Source organism: Salmo salar, chromosome 01 (genome assembly GCF_965601325.2).
Source record: "Salmo salar chromosome 01, fSalSal1, whole genome shotgun sequence".
In the NCBI taxonomy this organism is placed as follows: Eukaryota; Metazoa; Chordata; class Actinopteri; order Salmoniformes; family Salmonidae; genus Salmo; species Salmo salar.
In genome coordinates this window covers 31,255,237-31,268,469 of record NC_138291.1, presented here as the reverse complement: position 1 = coordinate 31,268,469, position 13,233 = coordinate 31,255,237, and the positions used below count along the sequence as shown (strand labels likewise).

The window sequence follows — 13,233 nt, the reverse complement described above, 5'->3', positions numbered from 1 at the left end:
AAAGGAGTGCTGTATCTATAATTCTTAAAATAATTGTTATGTTTTTTGTGAACGTTTATCGTGAGTAATTTAGTAAATTCACCGGAGGTTTGCTAGTTCTGAACGTCACATGCTAATGTAAAAAGCTGGTTTTTGATATAAATATGAATTTGATTGAACAAAACATGCATGTATTGTATAACATAATGTCCTAGGTGTGTCATCTGATGAAGATCATCAAAGGTTAGTGCTGCATTTAGCTGTCTTCTGGGTTTTTGTGACATTATATGCTAGCTTGAAAAATGGGTGTCTGATTATTTCTGGCTGGGTACTCTGCTGACATAATCTAATGTTTTGCTTTCGTTGTAAAGCCTTTTTGAAATCGGACAGTGTGGTTAGATTAACGAGAGTCTTGTCTTTAAAATGCTGTAAAATAGTCATATGTTTGAGAAATTGAAGTAATAGCATTTCTAAGGTATTTGAAAATCGCGCCACTGGATTACACTGGCTGTTGCGTAGGTGGGACGAATTCGTCCCGCCTAGCCCAGAGAGGTTAAACAGGTTACTACTCTGGCCCAGAAACTAGAATATGAATATTATTAGTAGATTCCGATGGAAAACACTCTGAAGTTTCTAAAACTGTTTGAATGGTGTTTGTGAGTATAACAGAACTCATATGGCATAGGCAAAAACCCGAGAAAATTCCAAGCAGGAAGTGGAAAGTCTGAGAATTGTAGTTCTTCTTTTGATTCTCTATCGAAGCTACAGTCTGTGGGGGACGTTGCACTTCCTAAGGCTTCCATTGGCTGTCTAAAGCCTTCAGAAAGTGGTTTGAGCATTTTCCTGTCACTGGGCAGATAATAGGAGCTCAGTTACTGAGTGGTCTGCCTGGCAACAAAGGGATTGGATATGCGCAGTCACGCGAGCACGCCGTTCCTTCTTTTTCTTCTTGAATGAATATGCTATTGTCCGGTTGGAATATTATCGCAATTTTACGTAAAAAATACCATAAAGATTGATTTTAAACAACGTTTGACATGCTTCTAAGTACGGTAATGGAACATTTTGACTTTTCGTCTCTCGTTCCGTGCTCGCGCATTATGCCTTTGGATAAGTGATCTGTACGCACGAACAAAACGGAGGTATTTGGACATAAATATGGATTATTTCGAACAAAAACAAAATTTATTGTGGAAGTAGCAGTCCTGGGAATGCATTCTGCCGAAGATCAGCAAAGGTAAGAGAATATTTCTAATACTAATTCTGAGTATAGGTTGCCCCGAACTTGGTGGGTGTCTGAATAGCTCACCGTGATGGCTGAGCTATGTACTCAGAATATTGAAAAATGTGCTTTCTCCGTAAAGCTATTTTAAAATCTGACACAGCGGTTGCATCCAGGGGTAGTCTATCTATAATTCTTTAAATAATTGTTATATATTTTGTCAACATTTATGATGAGTATTTTTGTAAATTGATGTGCACATTCACTGGACGTTTTGGTGGGAATACATTTTCTGAACATCACGCGCCAATGTAAAATGCTGTTTTTGGATATAAATATGAACTTTATCAAACAAAACATACATGTATTGTGTAACATAATGTCCTAGGAGTGTCATCTGATGAAGATCGTCAAAGGTTAGTGCTTCATTTAGCTGTGTTTTGGGTTTTATTGACACATGTCCTTGCTTGGAAAATGTCTGTGTGATTATTTTTGTCTATGTACTCTCCTAACATAATCTAATGTTTTGCTTTTGCTGTAAAGCCTTTTTGAAATCGGACAATGTGGTTACATCAAGGAGAAGTGTATATTTAAAATGGTGTAAAATAGTTGTATGTTTGAGAAAGTTGAATTATGACATTTTGTTGTTTTTGAATTTGCCGCCCTGATAATTCACTGGCTGTGTCCCGCAGGGACGCTAGCGTCCCACCTAGCCCATAGAAGTTAACAAACTAGAGTTTTAGCAAATCGGTTAGGATATCTACTTTGTGCATGACACATTTTTCCAACAATTGTTTACAGACAGATTATTTCACTTATAATTCACTATATCGCATACATACACGAAGTTGACTGTGCCTTTAAACAGCTTGGAAAATTCCAGAAAATTATGTCATGGCTTTAGACGCTTCTGATAGGCTAATTGACATAATTTGAGTCAATTGGAGGTGTACCTGTGGATGTATTTCAAGGCCTACCTTCAAACTCAGTGCCTCTTTGCTTGACATCATGGAAAAATCTAAAGAAATAAGCCAAGACCTCAGAAAAAAATTGTAGACCTCCACAAGTCTGGTTCATCCTTGGGAGCAATTCCCAAATGCCTGAAGATACCACGTTCATCTGTACAAACAATAGTACACAAGTATAAATACCATGGGACCACGCAGCAGTCATACCACTCAGGAAGGAGATGCGTTCTGTCTCATGAATGTACTTTGGTGCGAAAAGTGCAATTCAATCCCAGAACAACAGCAAAGGACCTTGTGATGAAGCTGGAGGAAACAGGTACAAAAGTATCTATATCCACAGTAAAACGAGTCCTATATCGACATAACCTGAAAGGCCGCTCAGCAAGGAAGAAGCCACTGCTCCAAAACCGGCATAAAAAAGCCAGACCACGTTTTGGAACTGCACATGGGGACAAAGATCGTGCTTTTTGGAGAAATGTCCTCTGGTCTGATGAAACAAAAATAGAACTGTTTGGCCATAATGACCATCGTTATGTTTGGAGGAAAAAGAGGGAGGCTTGCAAGCCGAAGAACACCATCCCATCCGTGAAGCACGAGGGTGGCAGCATCATGTTGTGGGCGTGCTTTGCTGCAGGAGGGACTGGTGCACTTCACAAAATAGATTGCCTCATGAGGAACGAAAATTATGTGGATATATTGAAGCAACATCTCAAGACATCAGTCAGGAAGTTAAAGATTGGTAGCAAATGGGTTTTCCAAATGGACAATGACCCCAAGCATACATCCAAAGTTGTGGCAAAATGACTTAAGAACAACAAAGTCAAGGTATTGTAGTGGCCATCACAAAGCCTGACCTCAATCCTATAGAATATTTGTGGGCAGAACTGAAAAAGCATGTGTGAGCAAGGAGGCATACAAACCTGACTCAGTTACACCAGCTCTGTCAGGAGGAACGGGTCAAAATTCACCCAACTTATTGTGGGAAGCTTGTGGAAGACTACCCGAAACGTTTGACCCAAGTTAAACAATTTAAAGGCAATGCTACCAAATACTAATTGAGTGTATGTAAACTTCTGACCCACTGGGGGTATGATGAAAGAAATAGAAGCTGAAAGAAATCATTCTCCCTACTATTATTCTGACATTTCACATTCTTAAAATAAAGTGGTGATCCTAACTGACCTAACACAGGGAATTTTTACTAGGATTAAATGTCAGGAATTGTGAAAAACTGAGTTTAAATGTATTTGGCTAAGGTGTATGTACATTTCCGACTTCAACTGCACATATGAGATGAATAATGTAAGATATGTAAACATTATTAAAGTGGCATTATTTAAAATGACTTGTGATCCATTTATTAAAGTGGCCAATGATTAGTCTGTATGTAGGCAGTAGCCTCTGTGTTAGTGATGGCTGTTTAACAGTCTGATGGCCTTGAGATAGAAGCTGTACGTGTCACATCAGTTTGCAAACAATGTACAAAAATTAAATTAGAATAATTGAGTGAATAAATCTGCATACAAACATGGTCTCTTTTTTGCTTTCTTGAGTAAGGCAGCTCCAAAATGCAGGTGTTTCAGCCTAGCTCAATGTTTTCTGTGGTGGTGGGGCAGCCAGGGGAAAATACGGAGCGTAGGGGTTGGTAATGTTCTTTATTTGCGCCATTATTGGCTCAGTGTTCTATCACGCAGGAGGACACTACGTCACCTCCAAAACTAAGGGTAGATCTCGAAAATTCAAGCCCCTTATGTGCTGGCATAGAGTTACATTAGAAGTGCCCATCCAAGAAGGCTTAAGGTCATTGGCCACATATAAAATTATGTCAAATCACGTTATATCTACAGTAGCTTTGATTGGACTGATCTTGTCAACATCATACTTTCAAAATCTTAGCTAGCAGTCATCATCATGAATCAAGTCGACAATCTACTGGCAAATGCTTTTTAATCCTTGTCATATGAAGATAAATAATTAAGAGAAATTATAGATAAAAGGTATCGGTGCTTATCGGCCATTGGACATAAAGTGGGTGTGTGGTCCCAAGTCTGGGTTAGCGGGTCTCTTTTCCAAGCTTAAAAGGATACATTTTCAACATTGGCCATGCTGTCAATCCAGCATGACCTCTGCCGCGGTCAAAACAACTGGAAACTCAGAACTGGGAAATCTGACTGGGACAACTGGGAACTCTGAAAAAAAAGAGCTCCCACTGGGAAAAAAACATTTTGAACAGTCATCCAACTCGGAATTGCAAGTAGGGAACTCAGGCCTCCTTCTAGAGCTCCAACCTGAAGATCACTGATGTCATCATGATTTGACCTTGTTTTTTCTGAGTTCCCAGTTGTCTTGAAAGCACAATAAATCCAGAGAATGCCAGGCATTGATTACAAAGTTTGATAACAAAATTTGTCTACGGAGGACCGCCATGCCACCTTCCTGTTCAACTGAGCACAGCACAACAAGGTGAGTCCAAAATGTATTGTATGCTGCTGCATAAATTATGTAATATGCCAAGGAGATATGTATACTGTAGCTAAGAAAGTAATACTAAGTGTATGTTGTGTAGTAAGCTGTTAGTATGTGAGCTCCTGAGTGGAGCAGCGGTTTAAGGCACTGCATATCAGTGCAATAGGCGTCACTATTGTACCTGGTTTGAATCCAGGCTGTATCACATCCGGCCGTGATTGGGAGTCCCATAGGGCGGCGCACAATTGGCCCAGCGTCGTCGGTGTTTGGCCTGAGTAGGCCGTCATTGCAAATTAGAATTTGTTCTTAACTGACTTGCCTAGTTAAATAAAGGATAAATTAAAAATGGTCCCTTTTCCGCTCTTAATTTCGCCTACTGTTCTGACTTGGTTGTGCCCATGTAGCCTATAGCCTGTTTTAGAGAAATGTAATCATTGAATATTGTAAAAACTTTCATTGTGTGCTTATATGCCCCCATTATTTATCCAACGGTTCTGACTTGGTGTACAGGGAGAACATCGTAAGAACGGCCCATGTTCTGAATTCTAAACAGTTATATTGACTACGTCTGTCCTAGCTTGCTCATTAATGTCTTAATCAAAATGACAGATTGCCTCTTATCCGCTCGTCATCCCCTTATGCCATAGTTTATACATCTCATTTGTAATTAGAAATAACATTTGTTAAGCAAGTCAGCCATATTAGGTACTTTTTTTTAGAGGCAGAAAATGAGACTGAATGAACTGTTTCGCTGCCAGACAAGACTCCGCTGATAGCCAGGTGTAGCAGTGGTAAGGTGTTCAGACTGCTGTTGGGACTCTGCTGTTGGGACAGTTTTATGTAGGCCCTAACAGTTTGTGGGCACCGTTTGTCACCGTTATAGTGCAAGTAATGTATTGTTTAGTGTTGTGCTGTGTTTGTGTAGTGACTTTGCTGGCATGCCCCACTAAGATTTACATGCTAAAATCGCCACTGCAAATCAAACTTGATGGGTATACTGTAGTACCTACCTGGAGCTTTTCATGGAGTCCTTGCAGGGCCTGGAGAGAAAGCTGAGGGAAGCAGCTGTATTCCATAGCCTGGCAGGTCTTCACTGTGTCCAGTGTTGCATCATTCAGTCCTTTCTCAAACCCAGCCCACAGCTCCAATACCTGTTTCAGTCTCTGTCGCACAGCTGGGTTCTGGAGGGGGAAACAATGAGTCAAAATAGGAGCCACTGCACCCTACAATCTGAAGGTTTTTACAACTAGTCCCCATGCAGTGAATACATGTATTTGCTAAGCAACTGCCATCATTCCCCTGAGCGTACCTCTTGACTGAGGGCTGTACAGGCCTTAATGACATCATCTGTCTGAGTGATGAAGGCACAGGTGCCATCCTCTTTTCCTGTGTGGTGTTTCTCTCTCAACTCTTGAAGTGCTGTATAATTTAGCCAGAGTTTCTCCTCCAGACCCTGACAGACAGGAGTAGGAGTAAGAAAACACAGTAACACATGCATGTTCAACTGTAGGTCCAATCCCCAATGTATTTGATTTATTTATTAAGTTTATTTGAAACTGGGACAATGTACAACAAAATATATGTCTCAGAAGTAAGATTTAGCTAATATCTCATTTCCATCTGCAGTCCCTGGGCAGGTGAACATATAAACATTATATACTAGCAGACATCATACTGTACATGCATCAGACATCTTAAAAACAAAAGTCAAGGCATTACACATCAAAATCATTGCACATCATTTCTAATAAATTGCTGTTGGATCTGATAATATTGTGGTTCTAAAAAACATAAACACCTGGTGAAAACAAAATATTGCACATAGCCCCGTCATCATAGAAATAACTAGAGGGCAAATGACTTGACACCTGTGGTACTGTACACCAGGTTCTGTTTTTCAACACACCTCACAGGTTTTTAAGCTCTTCTCCACCTCAGAGTGACTGACAGGCCTCTGGGCTGAGCCCATCCACTCTCTCTGACTGGTGAGCCAGGTGTGGTGGTGCTGCAGTCTGACCTCTCTCTCTGTGCGCATCCTCAGCTCCTGTTCAACATCCTGGATCTGCAGAGGGAAAGTCAATAGATATGGGATCAAATCATAATCAGTGGGAATGATTGGTGCTATAAAACAGGAGGTGTCACTAAAAATGACCAATAGCTATGGGATCAAATCATCAATAGGACGGATTGATGCTCTTAAAATAGCCTAGGATTTGTTACGAAAAGGCTTTAAAAATCGAAGGGGTTGAGCATCATGTTGATATTTTATATTAAAGACTATCCATAGGTTGAGGTTCTGTAAGCTATTTTCTCTTTTCCCGATTGAGTTCTCACCTGGTTGTTGATGGTGCCCTGTAGACTGAGCCAGCGATGGTTAAGACCGCCCAGCTCATCAGCATAATCTTGGTGTTCATATCGCCCTCTGCTCGTCTGCAACTCTGACTGGTTGACATAGTCCACTGTGAGCTGGCGGACTGCTATCTCAGCCTTACACACCTGTAGGAGAGAGAGAGACGTCGGGAATCAACCAATTTGTTTATGCAAATATAAATACTTTTACCTTACCAGGTATTGAATAAGAGAGGACAAACTGAATCTGTCAGTTGCTACCTTGAAGCTCTGAAGGACTAGGTTGAGGTCCGCATTGGTGGAGGTGGTTTGGTGGACCCTATCCCTCTGCTCTTCTAGCCTGGCCTCAGTCTCTCCAACCCAGGCTAGCAGCTCAGTCAAGGCCCCCTGTGGGGACAGCCTCTCCATCAACAACTGACAGACGGAAGAAGAGGAGGGAGAGGACACAGTCAGCAGCATTGCAGTTCTTGACAGACTCAAACCGGTGTGCATGGCACCTACTACCATACACTGTTCAAAGACACTTAAATATTTTGCCTTGCCCATTCACCCTCTGAATGGCAAACATACACAATCCATGTCTCAATTGTCTCAAGGCTTAAAAATCATTCTTTAACCTGTCTCCTCCCCTTTATCTACATTGATTGAAATGAATTTAACAAGTGACATCAATAAGGGATAATTGCTTTCACCTGGATAGTCTATGTCATGGAGAGAGAGTTCCTAATGTTTTGTACACTCAGTGTATGACCCACTCACCTGATGCAGAGTCTGCTGGACAGCAGGTATATCAGACAGAATGCCAGCCCAGTCCTGCTCTATCTGTCTGAGCTGGGTCTGTACAGAGCAAGGCTCTGGGGCAGCAGACTGGGGCTCTGGCGCTGTCGCTGCCTCTCTCAGCTGCAGTAGCTGTGTTCCAGTGGTGATCACTGAGGCCTTCAGAGCCGACCTAACTTCCAGCTCTTTGGTGAAGTCCTACAAACATGACATGGTCATATTCACCAGAGGGTCATTCACCACAACATGTTCTCACAGGCGTTGACTTGACTGGAAAAAAAACTGTCCATATAAGATTCTGGGTTTACCATATACTGGTTAAGGTGGGAGTGAATGGGTTTCAGCTCTCGCTCCTGATTGGCTGTGAGAGTGAAAATGATCCAACTGTTGATGTGTTCCCTGGCCCCAACGATCCACTTGCTCAGTGCCACAAAGTCACGGGAAAACCTGCGGTGGTGAGATTAGGGTCATTCTTCTCAACTTCTGATTTTGGTTTAAAGGTCCAATCCAGACGTTTTCATCTGAATATAAAATGTCTGGGGAACAATTAAGTACCTTACTGTGATTGTTTTAAATTAAAATAAAATAAAAAAAAAATATATATATATATATATATATATATATATGTTTTACCATTTTATATATATATATATGTATGTGGTGTGTGTGTGTGTGTGTGTGTGTGTGTGTGTATATATATGTGTATATACATATACACACATATATACAGTGGGGGGAAAAAGTATTTGATCCCCTGCTGATTTTGTACGTTTGCCCACTTACAAAGAAATGATCAGTCTATAATTTTAATGGTAGGTTTATTTGAACAGTGAGAGACAGAATAACAACAACAAAAAATCCAGAAAAACACATGTCAAAAATGTTAGAAAATGATTTGCATTTTAATGAGGGAAATAAGTATTTGACCCCTCTGCAAAACATGACTTAGTACTTGGTGGCAAAACCCTTGTTGGCAATCACAGAGGTCAGACGTTTCTTGTAGTTAGCCACCAGGTTTGCACACATCTCAGGAGGGATTTTGTCCCACTCCTCTTTGCAGATCTTCTCCAAGTCATTAAGGTTTCGTGCCAACTCGAACCTTCAGCTCCCTCCACAGATTTTCTATGGGATTAAGGTCTGGAGACTGGCTAGACCACTCCAGGACCTTAATGTGCTTCTTCTTGAGCCACTCCTTTGTTGCCTTGGCCGTGTGTTTTGGGTCATTGTCATGCTGGAATACCCATCCATGACCCATTTTCAATGCCCTGGTTGAGGGAAGGAGGTTCTCACCCAAGATTTGACGGTACATGGCCCCGTCCATCGTCCCATTGATGCGGTGAAGTTGTCCTGTCCTCTTAGCAGAAAAACACCCCCAAAGCATAATGTTTCCACCTCCATGTTTGACGGTGGAGATGGTGTTCTTGGGGTCATAGGCAGCATTCCTCCTCCTCCAAACACGGCGAGTTGAGTTGATGCCAAAGAGCTCCTTTCTGGTCTCATCTGACCACAACACTTTCACCCAGTTGTCCTCTGAATCATTCAGATGTTCATTGGCAAACTTGAGACGGGCATGTATATGTATTCTTGAGCAGGGGGACCTTGCGGGCGCTGCAGAATTTCAGTTCTTCACGGCGTAGTGTGTTACCAATTGTTTTCTTGGTGACTATGGTCCCAGCTGCCTTGTGATCATTAACAAGATCCTCCCGTGTAGTTCTGGGCTGATTCCTCACCGTTCTCATGATCATTGCAACTCCACGAGGTGAGATCTTGCATGGAGCCCCAGGCCGAGGGATATTGACAGTTATTTTGTGTTTCTTCCATTTGTGAATAATCACACCAAATGTTGTCACCTTCTCACCAAGCTGCTTGGCGCGGCGAGCCCTCCAGCCTTGTGTAGGTCTACAATCTTGTCCCTGACATCCTTGGAGGGCTCTTTGGCGGCCATGGTGGAGAGTTTGGAATCTGATTGATTGATTGCTTCTGTGGACAGGTGTCTTTTATACAGGTAACAAGCTGAGATTAGGAGCACTCCCTTTAACAGTGTGCTCCTAATCTCAGCTCGTTACCTGTATAAAATATACCTGGGAGCCAGAAATCTTTCTGATTGAGAGGGGGTCAAATACTTATTTCCCTCATTAAAATGCAAATCAATTTATAACATTTAAGACGTGTTTTTCTGGATTTTTTTTGTTGTTATTCTGTCTCTCACTGTTCAAATAAACCTACCATTAAAATTATAGACTGATCCTTTCTTTGTCAGTGGGCAAATGTACAAAATCAGCAGGGGATCAAATACTTTTTATATATTTAGCTTCTTAGCCAAGAGCAATTTCTCAAGCAATAATTTTGCTAGGGCTGTCTGGGAATGGTCTGAGTGGGGAGGTGAAAACTGCTCTTACACTAAAAGGGCATTATCATAATTTTCACAAATTCACATATTATTCCAACCTCATAGTGTGGATATACAGTATAAAACACAGGAAAATTACATTTTTGATTGCATTGACATTTAATAAGTAAATGCAACACCACAATCCCAAGTGGTTTCAAAATGTCAAAGCTGAAAACTTGCCAAATGCAATTATGAATTTTCATATCTCATCTCTAAACACCGTATCAAAGTCCTCACCTGCTCCACAGTTTCCTGTTCCTATCTGTGCTGACTCGTTGTTGCTCCAGCCTCAAGTGAAAGGTGGTCCAGCGAGCCTCCAGGCCACACCCAAACACGCCCACCCCTTGGCAACCCGCCTCCTTCAGCCACCTCCCCTGCTCCTGCATCCGGCTGAACTTTGCCCCACTCTCATTCAGGACTGCTCTCATTTTCTGCCCAAGAGAGAGAACCTAATCATCAGTCTCTTCAACATAAGCCTATACACCCCATCATATCCCACATCCCATCTCTACTGTAACACACGATAAAACCCCATCTCTCACACATGGCCCCAGCCCCAGCTCCTCAGAACCAGGCTGTGAATGAGGAAAACACTTATATTTCTAATAGAACACCACAAGAAGGGCTTCTGGACGAGGTGCACCACTCTGGCCATTTTGGATGATTGACAATAAAAAGTAGCAGAACCAGATATAGCCATGGAGCTGGATCGGGGTGATATAAGGGAAAATGACTGCGGGGCTGAGAATATACAGTTGAAGTCAGAAGTTTACATACATTTAAGTTGGAGTCATTAAGACTCGTTTTTTAACCACTCCACAAATGTCTTGTTAACAAACTATAGTTTTGGCAAGTCGGTTAGGACATCTACTTTGTGCATGACACAAGTAATTTTTCCAACAATTGCTTACAGACAGATTATTTCACTTATAATTCACTGTATCACAATTCCAGTGGGTCAGAAGTTTACATACACTACGTTGACTGTGCCTTTAAACAGCTTGGAAAAATCCAGAAAATGATGTCATGGCTTTAGAAGCTTCTGATAGGCTAATTGACATAATTTGAGTAAATTGGAGGTGTACCTGTGGATATATTTCAAGGCCTACCTTCAAACTCAGTGCCTCTTTGCGTGACATCATGGGAAAATCAAAAGAAATCAGCCAAGACCTCAGAAAAAAAATTGTAGACCTCCACAAGTCTGGTTCATCCTTGGGAGCAATTTCCAAACACCTGAAGGTACCACGTTCATCAAGACATCAGTCAGGAAGTTAAAACTCGGTTGCAAATGGGTCTTCCAAATGGACAATGACCCCAAGCATACTTCCAAAGTTGTGTCAAAATGGCTTCACAAACCCTGACCTCAATCCTATAGAAAATGTGTGGGCAGAACTGCAAAAGCGTGTGCGAGCAAGGAGGCATACAAACCTGACTCAGTTACACCAGCTCTGTCAGGAGGAATGGGCCAAAATTCATACAACTTATTGTGGGAAGCTTGTGGAAGGCTACCCGAAACGTTTGACCCAAGTTAAACAATTTAAAGGCAATGCTACCAAATACTAATTGAGTGTATGTAAACTTCTGAACCACTGGGAATGTGATGAAAGAAATAAAAGCTGAAAGAAATAATTTTCTCTACTATTATTCTGACATTCACATTCTTAAAATAAAGTGGTGATCCTAACTGACCTAAGACAGGGAACTGTTACTAGGATTAAATGTCTGGAATTGTGAAAAACTGAGTTTAAATGTATTTGGCTAAGGTGTATGTAAACTTCCGACTTCAACTGTACTCTGAGCTGAAATCAAACCCAACACACAAGGGGACATTTATTGTAGAAAATTATTCTTGGCTTTCTTTTGCAAATTACTATGAATTCAGAGACTTATTTCCTAAAACTTGTCAATACTAAACATCATGTTAAGGTCTGGGACATTCATTGTGTGACAAGAAATAACTAGCAGGTTTATTAGGCTCCAGCAGCTAGAAGTTGTCTGTCCATAATTCAACTGTGGGAACATGGAGGCTGTCAACAATAGCCATCAGAAAGAGTTGGGCGCTACTATACAAGAGATTGTTCGTGAGGAGATTACTTCTGCCCTGGATTTACAATTAAAACTGGTAAATGAATCATTGGCGGTGCTCACTGCTAAAGTGGATACCTATTCAACCAAAGTGGAAGGTCTGGAGAAGACAGCCAATGCGACAGAGGTGCGGCTCCATGACCTGGAAACAGCGCATGCTAAGTTGGAAGGGATAATCAAACTCCTAAAAAAGAAATCACTCTAAATCATTCAAAAAAACATTCCTGTAAATTCCATGTGCAGGTCATAAGACTTGAAACTGGTATGGGGCTTCTTTCATGAGCAATCGTTTCTATCAACTGTTCGGGTCAAGTCAAGTGGTGAATTGTATGCCTTACAACAGAATCTGGGGGTCTGACCTATGCAGGGAAGAGGATCAGCATATACCCTGACCTGAGTGCCGAACTGCATAAACAGAGTGAAACCTACAACGAGGTGAGATCCCAGCTGCTCAGGCTAAACCTGAGATGCGGCTTAATCCACCTAGCAAAAATGAATCTTGATCTTCCATAACACATCACACACGTTTTCCACTGCCAGGGAGGCTCAAGACTTCTTGGAGAAGCACATCAAACCCAACACAGAAGGGGACAAGCCGACGGATGGAATCCCATGACTGGCTCATTATTCAGGTATGCTATCCATGCACAATCATGCAGCCTGTGGCTATGACGCTGCCCTCAGCATAAGACAATGATAAGAACACCCCTCATGTTTGGGTATTAAGGAACAATATTACTATTATTTCTGAGCATTGAACTTGTTATAGTTATATTGCCTATAGCCCAGGACATTTACACAACGATGATACCATGCCAATTAATGATCAATGGACAATATATGGATCCTACAGCTATCCTATTTTTGACTGTTTGGGCATTAGGCTTCCATATCTGTCATACCTTATTTCTGTTTTCATTGACGTTCTTTTTTCTTCATTACCCACCCTTACATGTGTTGAGGCAGATTTGTCTCACTGTCTATGCTATTGGATA

The 13,233-nt window shown here is 41.5% G+C and overlaps 1 protein-coding gene across 1 annotated transcript in view; it reads right to left on the bottom strand.

Annotated features, from left to right (window-relative positions):
- The window catches only part of syne2b (spectrin repeat containing, nuclear envelope 2b), a 153,001-nt gene that overhangs the window by 36,682 nt on the left and 103,086 nt on the right, over positions 1-13,233 (bottom strand). The window contains exons 92-99 of the mRNA XM_082957505.1: positions 10,391-10,584; positions 8,070-8,208; positions 7,744-7,959; positions 7,246-7,398; positions 6,970-7,131; positions 6,542-6,697; positions 5,945-6,088; positions 5,646-5,816 (exon numbers count right to left, since the gene is read on the bottom strand). Of these exons, the coding sequence (XP_082813631.1) occupies positions 5,646-5,816; positions 5,945-6,088; positions 6,542-6,697; positions 6,970-7,131; positions 7,246-7,398; positions 7,744-7,959; positions 8,070-8,208; positions 10,391-10,584 (1,335 nt within the window). The remainder of the gene's footprint in view (positions 1-5,645; positions 5,817-5,944; positions 6,089-6,541; positions 6,698-6,969; positions 7,132-7,245; positions 7,399-7,743; positions 7,960-8,069; positions 8,209-10,390; positions 10,585-13,233) is intronic.